This window comes from Tyto alba, unplaced genomic scaffold (genome assembly GCF_018691265.1).
Source record: "Tyto alba isolate M040663 unplaced genomic scaffold, T.alba_DEE_v4.0 Super-Scaffold_10, whole genome shotgun sequence".
NCBI classification, from domain to species: Eukaryota; Metazoa; Chordata; class Aves; order Strigiformes; family Tytonidae; genus Tyto; species Tyto alba.
In genome coordinates this window covers 12,331,776-12,345,673 of record NW_024881262.1, presented here as the reverse complement: position 1 = coordinate 12,345,673, position 13,898 = coordinate 12,331,776, and the positions used below count along the sequence as shown (strand labels likewise).

At 61.6% G+C, this 13,898-nt stretch overlaps 2 protein-coding genes across 4 annotated transcripts; one reads left to right on the top strand and one right to left on the bottom strand.

Moving 5' to 3' along the window:
- Window positions 1–2,989: 2,989 nt before the first annotated feature.
- Window positions 2,990–9,914, bottom strand: LOC116958988 (mucin-2-like). Its single transcript, XM_032982422.2, has 6 exons — window positions 9,622–9,914; window positions 7,810–8,475; window positions 4,731–5,144; window positions 4,427–4,543; window positions 4,025–4,110; window positions 2,990–3,778 (listed from the first exon to the last, which is right to left on the bottom strand). Exons 1-6 carry the CDS (start codon window positions 9,683–9,685, stop codon window positions 3,704–3,706), a joined length of 1,422 nt encoding a protein of 473 aa, XP_032838313.2. The 5' UTR covers window positions 9,686–9,914; the 3' UTR covers window positions 2,990–3,703.
- On the top strand, window positions 9,023–13,799 carry LOC104365438 (deoxyribodipyrimidine photo-lyase). Of its 3 annotated transcripts, none has more exons than XM_032982420.2 (11): window positions 9,023–9,072; window positions 9,975–10,069; window positions 10,211–10,493; window positions 10,683–10,828; window positions 10,971–11,153; window positions 11,333–11,491; window positions 11,824–12,022; window positions 12,112–12,264; window positions 12,544–12,665; window positions 12,755–12,914; window positions 13,108–13,799. In XM_032982420.2, the coding sequence occupies exons 3-11, from the start codon at window positions 10,262–10,264 to the stop codon at window positions 13,260–13,262; spliced, it is 1,509 nt and encodes a 502-aa protein (XP_032838311.2). In that variant the 5' UTR covers window positions 9,023–9,072; window positions 9,975–10,069; window positions 10,211–10,261; the 3' UTR covers window positions 13,263–13,799. The 3 variants fall into 3 exon arrangements, with proteins under 3 accessions (XP_032838311.2, XP_032838309.2, XP_032838310.2); XM_032982418.2 differs by lacking the exon at window positions 9,023–9,072 and having other exon boundaries at window positions 10,006–10,069; window positions 13,108–13,265; window positions 13,411–13,799; XM_032982419.2 differs by lacking the exons at window positions 9,023–9,072; window positions 11,333–11,491 and having other exon boundaries at window positions 10,006–10,069.
- The last annotated feature ends 99 nt before the right edge of the window (window positions 13,800–13,898 follow it).

The window sequence follows — 13,898 nt, the reverse complement described above, 5'->3', positions numbered from 1 at the left end:
GCCGAGCAACACCCCGACCCACCAGCCAGGAAACACTGACGGGGGGGGGGGGGGGGGGAATGCCAGGAGAGGCCAAGTCACGGCTGACAAAACCCCATCCTGTAAACTCACACATTACCCCTGGCAGCGGGAACAGGGCACAGACGATAAATCAGGGGAGAGCCCCACTCGCCCGGAACGAACGCCTGCCCACTGAAAATGCCAGCGCGGGGGCGAAGCGGGTGAGGGGACGGTGTGGCAGCGGGTGAGGGGACGGTGTGGCAGCGGGTGAGGGGACGGTGTGGCAGTGGGTGAGGGGACGGTGTGGCAGCGGGTGAGGGGACGGTGTGGCAGCGGCCCGTACAACCAGCACTGCAGATCAAGGGGTGACGGCCCAGCCGGTGACCACCCCAGCGGCCACCGCACCTGGGCGGATGGAGGATTAGAGGGATGCAAACCCACCGTGGGAGAGTCGTTCCTGCCTGTGCTGACAGTGCCGTATCGCTTTGGAAAGCCACCCTGACGGGGAATATGTGCTGACGCTGGAGACAGTTGCTCCAGCTGGTGTTTGAGGTGCAAAACATGGTGGGAACCACAGGGATTGCTGCAAACGTGCTGCTCAGCATGGGCGAAAATACCTCAGCTGAAGCAAGGTGCTTCCAGCCCACCTCACCCTTAGCCCACCTGCGAGCTCCTGCCTGTGGTGTGCTGGGACCAGCACCATCCAGAGACCCTCATGCTGTGCCTCCTGCCCATGCTGTCCCCAAAAAGCACTGTTTCCCTGCTGCTCCTCCAGCAGAGTCACGGGGGTGACAAACTGAGCTCATCCCCCTGCTCTGGCATTGGCACACTCTCCCAGGAAAACCTGCAGCCACCGTGGGTCATCCCTTGTCTCGAGGATGGTGCCCTGTTCCTGCTCTGGGAAGGGGCTTTTCATTGATTCTTCTGCTATATGTGAAACCAAGATCCTGACGAGCCACATGCTGTAAGGGTGTCATCCATCATTATCAGGGACCAAAGTGTGGGCACCGGAGCCCCTCAGGAGCCTGCAGCAGGGGTGAAATGGTGTGAATCTCAGTGCTTAAGGGCTCTGCACCATCTGGCATGTCACAGCATGGCCCAGCACGGTGCCTTATCAGCCTTCCTGGAATTAATGGGCTGGTCGTTCCAGCCCTGTGGAGATCCAGACATCTTCTACCAGCATTGCTCTGGCCTCCTGGCAAGGGCATTTGGAGAGGACTCAGGGGTGGTGGCGGGGGGAACCAGGTTATCCATCAACCCCATAGGTTCTGGATGACTTGGCAAGCTGGGCATGTTGCAACACCCTCCTGCTGAACAGCGTGAGTTGGGCTGTAGCCACCGGCGGGGTTGAAGGGGAGGGGGACACTGGAAGGGACACCTGAGTCACAAGGGACTTGAGACACATTACCCCGTGATGCTGTTGAGCCCTGAGAAGGTGACAGTCCTGCTGAACACGGGGTCTGCTCCTTTGGACAATGCTGATAGGTGGGGGAGAGTTACAGCAAAGAGGCTGAGAAATTATTTATGGGCTGGGAAAGTAGAAGGACCCAGATCTGACCCACCAGGGCCCCTCTGGTCAGAGGTCTGTGGCAGGCAAGCAGCCGTGGGGTGAAGGTGGCAGCCAGCATCCTCGAGGATGGCAGGCACAGAGAGCATGGGCAGTGTCAGGAGTTTGTCAGAGCTCTGTGTCCCCAATGCCCAGGCAACGCCCACCATCCCCACGGGAGCCACGTCCCCTCACTGTGCCCTTTTTCCTCCCAGGCCAGGGGGAAGAGGGACCGGAGCAGTTCCTTCCCCCACCAACCCCCTAACCATGATAACGGTGGAAGGCAGCCATGCTGGTGGGGGACAGCGAGTGCCCCGGTCACCTTTTCATCCCGGCACTTCAGGACCTTTTCCTCCCTTTGTGACGCAGTTTGGCTCCATTACCCCAGCCTTGGCTCCCAGCCATGTCCCAGGGTCTGAAGTTATGGATTCAACAGCCGGAGAAAGCAGCCCAGTGGGACGCAGCGTGGGAGGACTCTTGGCCCAGCTCCACGGCGTAGGCAGAGCATGAGGATTTCTTTCCCAGCACCCCACCAGGCATCCGGCGTGGGGACCCATACCAGCAGGCTTTGCCCCGCTCCCCAGCTCCCTGCCTGGGTGCTGAGGGACCTCTCTTGGTGCCAACAGCTTCAGCAAGCCCCCAAAAGCCAGGCAGCATCCTAGAGAGCAAAGGGGCCACCCTGGGATGCAAAGGGCACCCCAAATGGGAGCATCCTGACGTGCTGCCTGGGCTCAGCCTCCAGCCTCAGCCCAGCCTCTCCCAGCCCCAGCGAGCTGGCAGGCAGCCGGGTGATCCCAGGGTGCCTTTCCCCGTCCTGTCCGGCTGTTGGCTCCTTCCCAGCTGGGTGATAATGCGGGGAACCCGGGAGCCACCCCCAGGTTTGGCATCCCACAGCCCCATGTGCCCCCTCCCAGCCCCCCCCCGTGCCAGGGTGGTGCAGGCTGCCAGCGAGGAGCAGGGATTAGCCGAAAATAACCCCTGACGAACAACACAGCTATTTTGCTAATTATTTCAGTTTTCAATCTCCCGGCGAGGTGACTTCTTTAGGCTAATAATTGCTTCGGTTGGATTTTATCTGGCTAATTAATCAGTTAATAAATGACTTTGCTGCAGGGGGACAGACGCTGCGGCCGTCTCCTTAGATGGGGACTGGAAAAAAACAGGGAAGGAGCACAGCCCACGGGATTTCCACAGCTCCACATTGGGCACAGCTGCCCTGGCAGCCATGGGGACAGAGTGTACCAAAGTGGGGACCCCCAGCCTGTCAGGGTGCCAAGCCATCCTCAGGAACCTCTGCAGCAGCCCCTGCCAGGAGGGGACAGCCCTGAGCCCATCTCTCTGCTGCAAAGATTTTGGGACTCAGCCAGTTTTCCTTGCCGGTACCTCTGTTTGATAGCAGAGCTGAAAAGTAGGGGAGGCAACTCAGAAAAAAAGAAAGTCATCTTTGCTGCTGAAAATGGGGGATTTCCCTTTACTGCCCAGCCCGTCCTGGCACACACGTGCTCCTCCATCAGCAGTACCGCAGGAGAGCTGGGGAGAGCCCGTGTGCTGAGCTCTGGCTTCACTCGCCCTCTGCGCTGCAGGGCTCAGGAGCTCGGCCCAGGAGGTGGCTCAGGTGGGAGAGGGGGCTCTTTTCCTCTCCTGTCTCCTTCCCAGAGCCACCCCAGGATCCATCTTGGCCCACTCTGGATGTGAAGCAGCCATGGAGCATCTCTTGAAGACCTCAGGCACTGCAGCCTCCCCGGGTTGCAAACCAGCACGGAGACCCTGATTGCCCTGGGCACAGCAGCGTTGGGGGCTTCAAGTCTCCTTTCTTTCATCCATCAGTCCCCAGGGTGGCTTTTGTGACCCAGTCCCTGCAGGGTCCCCTCCCCTCAGACCATCAACAGCACTGGGGGGGTGCCAGTGTGGGAGCCAGGTTTAGTGCAGGATCGTGGGAGGGCTTAGGCTATAGAGACAGGTTGTGGGAAGGGGAAGGGGCACCCCAGTCCATGGGGAGCACTGAGGGTCCTTTGGGGGTTCGCATTGAAGGACAGGGGGGTCCCAGGTTCAATGGGAGCTGTACAGGTTACCCCAAAGGGCTGCACCGCCACAGAGTAAGGAGCTGGGAGCAGGTTTGCCAGTCCCTACGGGTGCTGGCCAGGCGAGGAGAAGTGGTCAGGTCTTCCTCTGCCCTCGCCACCCCACCGCCAGGCCGGCACAGGGGAACGCCGTCTGCAGGTCCCTGCGGAGCTGGGGGAGAGGACAGCCGTCAAACCACATCGGAGAGGGTCTCCTATCCCCACTTCCCACCTAGGAGGGGCCTGATGCTGGACCACAGCAGCCAAAGGAGGGTTTCCCCTTCACCTGACAGGGCTCCAGGCGACATTCAGTGCAAGACCCAGCCATTCCCCTCCCACTGGCTACCAGACCCCCTCCCCAGCTGGCTGAACCACAGATGTCAGGTGCAAAGTGTCACCCCCTCCTGCCACACCTCACCTTGGACAACAGCAGCTCCTGCACCGTGGTGTTCCCCAGGTCCAGGGGGAAGGTTAGCCGCAGTGACAGGAAGAGGTGAGACGCACCTAGGGATAAAAAGCGTGGCTCTGGTTACTGCCCCTGAACCTTGGGCTGTGACAAAGGATCTGGGGGTCTCTCCCCATGATAGCTGGCACGGACACGGGATGTCCTCCCAGGTTAATCATGTCATAGACACCTTATACTTTCAGGAGAACAACCCTCCATCTGTACAGCAAACCACACATCCCACAGAGCATCAATGGCACCATAGTGGGAGCACAGCAAAAGCAGTGGGGCTCCAGGACCCTCTGCACTGGCCCCTGAAATCCCAAAGCTACTGGTGCTGGGGTGGTGGGAATGCCCATGGGGCACTGCACTTACTGGTGTTGGATGTGGTGGTGGGGCAGATGGGCAGCGTTGTTGGCAGGTCTGCAGGGGTCCTGAGGGTAACCTCTGGGGTCTGGGTTGAGTCGATGGCAGGGGAAGAGGGTTCCATGCCTGGGCAAAGCAACATTACGTTAGAGCTGTCTGCAGAGAGGCGTAGTGTGCTCCTACAGCTGGGGACAGATTGAGCCTAAATGAAGCCACCTACATAAAGCCACCCAAGTACATGCCCAGCATCCCCATAGGGATTCGTCACCCTGACCATGCCCCTGCCTTCCCAGCACCCCGCGGCTGCACCCACCCATGGATGTACTGGGGATCCCAGATACTGTTGGGGTTCCTGAGGTTGGCCCCATGGTCGGGATAGAGGTGTCAGAGGTGGTCCTGGATGTGGTCTCAGATGACTGGCTGGGAGTAGGGGTGCTCCTGGGGCCCCCCGTGCTGATAACAGGGGTGGCTGTGGTGTCTGCCAGGGTGGTCAAGGGCTCGGACGAAGCGGCTGTCGGTGCTGGTGCCGTGGGAGGTGAGGCACTGCCAGTCGCCAGGGATGTGCTGGATCTCTCCAGGGTGGAGGCTCCTGTTTCAGAGCTGGAGGGAGGAAGGGTGGCTGTGGTGGTGGAGTCAGTGGTGGGCAGCAGTGCTGAGGTCTCCACAGGTGTCGGGGAGGTAGAGAGAATCGGCGACAGAGTTGCTGCCACATCCATGGTGGTGGTCCCTGCAAAGAGGTTGGAGAATGAGGCGCACAAGGGCTGGCAGTGAAAGGCTGAGACCGTGGCTGTGCTGGGGCAGCAGCTCAGCAGCACCACCACCATGAGCTGCCTGAGGGACACGTCAGCCACGGATCATCAGGAGTGGGGATTCACCATCCTGCATGGATCAAGCACGTGAATGCCCTGAATGGCAACGTGACCATCAAGGCAGGCCACGTAAATCCCCCAGGCTGACACAGCAGGAACAAGCCGTGGGCATCGGCTGGTCTCAGGGGCAGAAACTCCTGTAGGCACCAGCGCTAAGACCTGTTCCACCACCTTCACCCACCCCTGGAGGAAGTCGGACAAACCCACCCGACCCGACGGGAAGAGCCGTGCAGGAACTGGTGACCGTGAGACCGGCTGGAACTGCAGCAGCAGCAGTTTACACAAACCTCTCTGCTGCAGATAGTCAGGAACAGATAGCGCCGGGTGTAAATAATGGCAAAGCGGGGAGCAGCCCCACAGAGGGGGGCCACAGAGGAACAAATCCCAGCTTGCAGCTCAGGATGAGTTAAGAGACGTGCTGCGACCCTTGAAAGCTCTGCGGGGAGGGTTTGAAGGATGCAGGGATGGATCTCCTCTCTGCCTGCACAGACCCCATGCCAGGGCAGCACACTGTTCCTGGGGAAACCGAGGCATCTCTAACCCTCTCAAAAAAGGATGCACAAAACAGCATGGCTGCCCAGGCCTCTGTCAAGGGGTGCCTGCAAAGTGGTAGCTTTGAGATGCCAGGCTGGATTCCCCAGTGTTGCCAGCACAAACCCGGTGAATCTGGGGTTCTGCTCATGTGGGGATTGGGAACCAAGCCGTGAGCTGCTGGCTGCTTTGAGCCAACCCCACCACCAAAGCCCCTAGCAGCCACTCACTCCCTGAGCTGCTGCAGGCAGCAGCTGGGTAAATAATAATGTGAAAAAGGGCAAAGGTCTGGTCCCAGCCCATGCCCCGGTGGGTGTCTGCATTGAAGGGCCCCATTCTCACACAGAGGAGGAGCTGTAAGTCCACTTCTGCTTCCCATTTAGCAAACAGCACCTGCAGCATTTCACCCCCTGCACCCCACAGGGACCTGCTGCAGGCGAAGCACCCCACCGCCCTGGGGAATGACGCTCACCCCCCACCCCACGGAGAGCACCGCATCCCGCTCAGCCCTTACCCGGCGCGAGGTGCAGCACGGCGAGGCTCAGCAGCAGCAGGGGCAGGGGCAGCCCCCCTCTCTGCCCGGCCATGTTCAGGTGAGTGGGAGCTGATGCCCCCCCGCAGGCACCGCTCAAAGCGCTCCCCACAGCCCTAGCACTGGAGTTTCTGGGTCTCCTTTGACCGGCAGAAAAGGAGCATCCAGGTCGGTCCTTTTACTTCCCAGGTGTTGGCAGCAAAGGACGGGGTTCCACCCGACACGGACGCTCCCAGGGACAGGCGCGATGCTGAACAGACATCAGCTGCAAGGCTGGACCCAGAGCAGCCACAAGCAGAGGGCAGGGCAGGCTGGCAGGGCCACCGTTGCAGCAGACTGCGTGCCTACAGCCGGGGACTGGGCCGTCCTCGGCCTGCTGAGGGGACGGTGACAACGGAAAAAAGCCCAGGGAAGCAGCTGGATTGCCCGGGAGCGTCCCAGTGCTCCAGCATAGGGGTGATGTTCAGTGGTGGCCCTCGGGACACAACAGCCCGCTCTGTCTGACCGCAAGGAACTGGCGGAGAGAACAGGCAGCGCTCAGGAAGGGCGTGCTCCGGGCTGAGGGTTTGTCCTCTGGGCTGTCTGTACAGGCAGCACTTCCCCGTGTCACAGCTGAAACACACTGCTGACAGCCGGAGCTGCTTCCTTCTTCTCGGGGTCAGGGACGGGACCAGTTGGAGGCGCCTGCAGGCACTGGGCCAGGGTACGGGCGCTCCTCAGGCAGACAGGCGTGCTGGACAACTGCCAGGGCACAGCCACCCTGCTGCTGTACAGGCGGGGGGCACAGGCGCAGAGAGCATCACCGGGGTACAGGCACTCTGCTGGGGTGCTCTCACGCTGTAGGCATTAGGCGTCCAGGTACTCTGTCAGGATACAGTCGCTCTGCTGGGGTACAGGGGCACCGGGAGCACGTGCACAGCCAGGGGCACCGAGGCAGGGTACGGTGTCCCTGCCAGGTTCAGGCGCACAGAGGAGGGTGTCACCAGGGTACAGCCCCAGGGGAAGAGCCACCAGGTTACAGTCACACGGCTGGGACACAGCTGCCTGGGGAGGGGCACTGCCGGGGGACAGTCACGCTCCTGGGGACAGTCCCACAGGCGGGGGACAGTCACACTGCCGGGGTACAGCCAGCACAGGGCTGGGGATGCCCCGCCCCCTCGATAAGCCACACCCCCTCGCACACCCGACAGACACGCCCCTCCCACCGGCCACGCCCCCCCCCCCCGCTTTTCCCGCCGCCAGCCCCGCCCTGCGTAGGGCTCGGTCCGGCGTGGCCCGGGGCTGCTGCCACCGCCCACGCCCGGCCCGGGTGCGGGAACGGCGTGGGATCCACCCACCCACCGGCCCGCAGACCCTGGAGACGGGGCGGCAGCCCCAAGGCTGGGGAGTAGTCTGGTGGGAGGCCCCGCAGGGATTTGTCACGCTGCCCATGCCCCCAGGTGCCCCGTGGCTGCACTCACCCGCGGCGGCACCGGGGGTCTCAGGCACTGTCGGGGTAGAGGTACCAGAGGCAGTCGTGGCCGGCAGACTGGGGGCAGGGGTGCTCCCGGGGACCCCTGTGCTGGTAACGGGGGTGGCCGTGGTGTCTGACGGGGTTGTAGAGGGCTCATCCGAAGCGGGTGTCGGAGCTGGTGCCGTGGGAGAAGAGGCGCTGCCAGCCTCTGGGGACATGCTGCCAAGTGGCACGGTCACGGCTGGCCCTTGGTGCGTGCTGGTGCCGAGCGTGGCGCCCACCCAGGCGGAGAGAAGAGGGGAGGTGGGGGGAGGCAGCGTGCTTGTTTCGACTCCAAACGAGCTGACGGCCAGGGCTGTGCTGGTCCCCACAGACGTGATGATGGTCTCAGCACAGTTGGGTGTCGTGGCCATGGGAGTTGGATTTGGGGTGCCAGTGATAAGCCCCAGCTCTGTTGGGGAGGGGTCAGGCTGCATCGTGGTGCTGGGAGGTGACCCAGGAGTGCTGTGGGCTGTGGTGCCGCTTGCCTGAGGTGTGGTGATGCTGGAGGCTGCTGGGCTGCTGCCCCGAGGGGTTGCAGTGCTGGCTGTGAAGGTTTCGGGGCTGGAGGGCGGGAGGCTGGCTGCGGTGGTGGAGTTGGTGGTAGGCAACAGTGCCATGGTCTCTGTGGGTGCTGAGGAAGTAGGGGAAGTCAGGGACACGGTAACTGTCACATCTGTGACAGCAGTCCCTGAAAAGATGTGGGAGAGCGAGGTGTGCAAGGGGTTGGCAGTGAAAGGCTGAGACCGTGGCTGTGCTGGGGCAGCAGCTCAGCAGCACCACCACCATGAGCTGCCTGAGGGACACGTCAGCCACGGATCATCAGGAGTGGGGATTCACCATCCTGCATGGATCAAGCACGTGAATGCCCTGAATGGCAACGTGACCATCAAGGCAGGCCACGTAAATCCCCCAGGCTGACACAGCAGGAACAAGCCGTGGGCATCGCTGGTCTCAGGGGCAGAAACTCCTGTAGGCACCAGCGCTAAGACCTGTTCCACCACCTTCACCCACCCCTGGAGGAAGTCGGACAAACCCACCCGACCCGACGGGAAGAGCCGTGCAGGAACTGGTGACCGTGAGACCGGCTGGAACTGCAGCAGCAGCAGTTTACACAAACCTCTCTGCTGCAGATAGTCAGGAACAGATAGCGCCGGGTGTAAATAATGGCAAAGGGGGGAGCAGCCCCACAGAGCGGGGCCAAGGAGGAACAAATCCCACTTTGAAGCTGGTGAGTCATTAGAGATGTGCAGCAACCCACAAAAGCTCTGGGGGGGTTGAGGGACACAGGAGGAGGGGACCTATGGCTGTAGCTCAAGGCTCACAGGAGGTACAAGCCTCGGGTTTATTCCCTGTGCTCGACTTGATGCTGCTCTTGCTTTGCGTCAAGTGCAAACAGCAGGATGGCATTTGCAGTTTTCAAGGCCCAGAACAGCCAGGTGATGCTGCCATCCGGGCAGGGCCCTTTGGTGCTGCTGGGCAGGTCATAGCAAAGGCAATGAGCCCAGCAAGGACCCGGGCTCAGCAAGGGGGCCCAGCTGGGACCAAGGTCTCTGCTCAGAGACACGCGTGAGAGGCAAAAGAAATACAGCAAAGCTTGTCGCTCCTGTGTTGCAAAGCGCAGCCCTGTTTGCTCACCGGGACAGGGATAAGATGTCAGAGAGCAGACAGCACCCACAGTGTTTCACCCACTCTCCGGGGCCACCCACCACCCTGGGGAACGACGCTCCCCACTTCCCCCCCACCTCACGGAGAGCGCTGCATCCCGCTCAGCCCTTACCCAGCGTGACGCCCAGCGCGGCCAGGCTCAGCAGCAGGGGCAGCCCTCCTCTCTGCCCAGCCATGTCCAGAGCCAGCACCCCCACTCCCCCGCGTGGGGACAGGTCCCTGCACTCGGGGATGGCGCCAGCGGGGAACTACGCAGCCGAGTGGACGGTTGAAGGTGACCGGAGCCGCTTCCTCGTTCCCGGGGGCAGGGAGGGGAGGCACCAGCGGGGAACGCACCCCCTCCCGGGGGCCAGTGCTCCGCCGATGTCCCCGGCGCGCCCGTGGGCGCAGCACCGGCCCCAGTATGCGTGGAGAGGGGGGGGGGGGGGCGGTACCAGGTGGTAGCGCCACACCCTCTCATCGAAGGACACGCCCGTTTCCACGCCCCATTCTCCGAAAGATACCTCCCATCGCCTCGCCCCTCGGCTTGTGTAACACCCGTTGGGCCGCGTTGCTGCCAGGTAGGGACCGGGACCCCCGGGGACCGGGATGGGCAGGGCCCGGGCATCCCCGGGTACCGGCATCCCCCGGGCTCTGGGGGCGAACCGAGAACCGGGTATGGGCAAAGCACCGGGGGCTCAGCACGGTCCCCTTCTTCCCAGCGGCCGCACGCAACCACGTTGCTCCGGGCACCGGCCTGGTCAGGGTTAAAGATGCGGCGGGGACAAAGGAAGCGAAAGGTCGAGGCCACGGAGCTGCCACGCGTGTATCGGAGGAAGAAGGAGGAAGAGGAGGGGTTGCAGGAGGCCCGGCGGAGGGCGGCCCCCTCCGTGCAAGAGTTCAAGTACAACAAAAAGCGGGTTCGCCTCATCTCGCGGGGCTCGGACCTGAAGGATGGTGCTGGGTGCATCCTTTACTGGATGTCCCGGGACCAGCGGGTGCAAGGTGAGAGCCAGCTGGTGGAGGGGGACAGGACACAGAGCTCCCGTGGGTGGTAAAAACCTTGGTCCCTTCCCACAGTATGTCCTGGACCCCCTTCTTCAGGGGGATTGCAAGGATTCGTCTTACAAAACCCTGCCTCCAACCCCTCAGCAAAGCAGCTCTCCAACGCTGCCCCGTGCGCTTTCTCCCCAGATAACTGGGCTTTCCTCTACGCCCAGCGCCTGGCCCTCAAACAGGAGCTGCCTCTGCACGTCTGCTTCTGCCTGGTGCCCAAATTCCTGGATGCCACCATCCGCCACTACGGTTTCATGCTGAGGGGTCTGCAGGAGGTGGCCGAGGTACAGCTGCTCTGGGGATGTCCACGCTGGGTGGGACAGGGCTCCTGGGAAGGCGGGAGGAGGATCCATCCCTTCAGCGGATAACGGGATGGGGTCTGCAGGAGCATGAACCACCCCACAGCCCTTTCCCCCCTCGCTGCAGGAGTGTACAGAGCTGAACATCCCCTTCCACTTGCTGCGGGGCTACGCCAAGGACGTGCTGCCTGCGTTTGTGGCCAAGCATGATGTGGCTGGGCTGGTGACAGACTTCTGTCCCCTCCGCCTGCCCCGGCAGTGGGTGGAAGACATCAGGGAGCGGCTGCCGGAGGATGTGCCGTTTGTGCAGGTGGGTGCCCACAGTGTGGGAGGGGAAAACTGGCTGGTGAGACGCAGGAGGAATTTGTCTTCTACATTTTGTGCCTGCAGAGGTGTGCTGGAACAGCCTGAGCAGGGAGCGTGTGTGTCATGTCATCAGGACCATTTGCTTCTCCTGCTCACACCATCCCCCATGGTTTTGTTTCCCAGGTTGATGCCCACAACATCATACCCTGCTGGGTCACCTCCTCCAAACAGGAGTACACAGCCAGGACCATCCGGGGCAAGATCCACGCTCAGCTCCCCGAGTTCCTCACCGAGTTCCCCCCCATCATTCATCACCCATACCCCCCCTCCTGCCCAGCAGAGGTACCAGCAGGAGACACCTCCACACCCACTCACAGCCAGTCCCAGAAAGTTTCACACCTGTTTCATGATCCTGAGAGGGGATGGCAGGGGATGGGGACAGTGACCTGCCTGAGGTCACATGCAAATGATGTGGAGGTGGGGACACCCTGGGGAGGGAAGGTTCCTACCTCATTCCACTCCCACATCTCTGCCGTGCAGGGCTGGTTAAGAGGAGATGGCTGTCATGAGCTGGGAACGTGTTGGTTGGGGACATCCAGGGGACATAACACTCAGGGCAGCCCTGGCTGAAGTGAAGTCTGCAAATGCACTCACGCTGCTTCGTTGCCACCCAGCCCATCTCTTGGGAGGCCTGTTATTCCAGCTTGCAGGTGGACCGCACCGTGAAGGAGGTGGAGTGGGCAACCCCTGGCACAACTACAGGGCTGGCTGTGCTGCAGTCCTTCATCACGGAGCGGCTGAAATCCTTCGGCTCCCACCGGAATGACCCTAACAAGGCGGCGCTCAGCAACCTGTCCCCGTGGTTCCACTTTGGTGAGTGGCCCAGGATTCCCACTCTGCAGCAGGACCAAGCACCGTGGCTTGGACTGGCAGCCCGACTTGCTCCCTCCCCGTATCCCCAGGCCAGGTTTCCACCCAAAGAGCCATCCTGGAGGTGCAGAAGCACCGGGACAAGTACAAGGAGTCGGTGGATGCGTTTGTGGAGGAGGCCGTGGTGCGGCGGGAGCTGGCTGAAAACTTTTGCTACTACAATGAGAACTATGACAGCGTGCAAGGTAGCATCCCGGGTCAGGTGGGCAATGCTGGGGGCTGGGCTGGTACCCAACTGGTCTCCCCAACTTGGCAATCCCATTTCTGCAAGGAGAGAGGCTGTGGGGGCACTAATGTGCCACCACTGGGTACCTTCTGGAGGTAGGACAGGAACTGGCAGATGCCTGCTTCAAGGCTGGTGCCTCCAGGGCACGGTGCCCTCAGTAGCCCAATTCTCCATCCCTTCCTTGGGTCCCTGCAGGAGCGTGTTGCTCAGCGTTGCTCCTCATCCCTCTTGCTCACAGGGGCCTACGACTGGGCACAAACTACCCTGAAGCTCCACGCCAAAGACAAGAGGCCTTTTCTCTACAAGCTGCAGGAGCTGGAGCAGGGCACCACGCATGACCCGCTCTGGAATGCTGCCCAGGTAGTGCCCCTCAAAATGCTGAGCCTTTTCCTGAGGGGTGGAGGTGAGCTAGCACAGACTGACCCCTGCCGCTGTCCCTTTCTCACCAGCTCCAAATGGTCCAGGAGGGCAAGATGCATGGCTTCCTGCGGATGTACTGGGCCAAGAAGATCCTGGAGTGGACCCGCTCTCCTGAGGAGGCCCTGCAGTTTGCCATCTACCTCAATGACCGCTACGAGCTGGATGGGAGAGACCCCAATGGATATGTAGGCAAGCTACAGGATGGGGGCACGGGACGGGGGGGGGGGGGTCTTATAGCCAAGGCTGGAGGGGTAGGGGAGGGCTCTCTGCAGACAACCCAGCCCATGCTCCAGCACATCTTGCTTTCCATTCACATCCCACCTTGTCTCTGGATGCCTCCGAGCACAGGGGAGAGCTGACGCTCCATCCCCATGCCCGGCAGGCTGCCTCTGGTCCATCTGCGGCATACACGACCAGGGCTGGCCAGAGCGGGCTGTCTTCGGGAAAATCCGCTACATGAACTACGCCGGCTGCAAGCGCAAGTTCGACGTGGGCCAGTTCGAGCGTCGCTACGCCCCCCGCACGCTCTCCCAGTGACGGGTACGGCATGCCTTGAGATTGCTCGTGCCCCTCAACGCTGGGGGCAGAAGTGCCTTTGCCAAGGTGCCAGCTCGCACCTTACACCTCGGCCAGGGATAGCCCTGGGCATTGTTGGAGGGCTCACTGTAATTGCATCAAGCCCCAGGGTTTTGCAGGTCTCTTTTCTGTGCCGTCACCCCCTGCTCAAGATGCTGCGCTGGGGCGGCTGCCAGAGCCCCGCAGGTCTGCACCAGGCCCTCCTGCTGCCACGGGTTTGCTGGCAGCGCCGAGCACCCGGCCTCAGCGTGCCCATGCCTGCCAGAAACCTCTTCTCCAACAACCATGCTCAGGAGTAATCCAAAATTGCCGTTGCTGCTGCTAACCCCAGCTTAGATTTAGGCTGAGTAGGGCTTTTCTGGGGAAAAAGCCCTCAGAAATGGGCTCCTCGTGCCACGCTGCCCGCAGGGAAGCCCTGCTTCGCTCCATGCAGAGCCAGAGCTGTGCTGGGCTTACGCACACATCTTTCAACAGTTGTTTTAAAGTTTACAGTTTGTATCTCCTGTGTCTGTGGTGTTTATGGGGCGATGCACGACACTTCTGCGAGGGGAGAGCAGGGATGCAAGCAGGGATGGGGCAGCCAAGGGGCCAACGGGC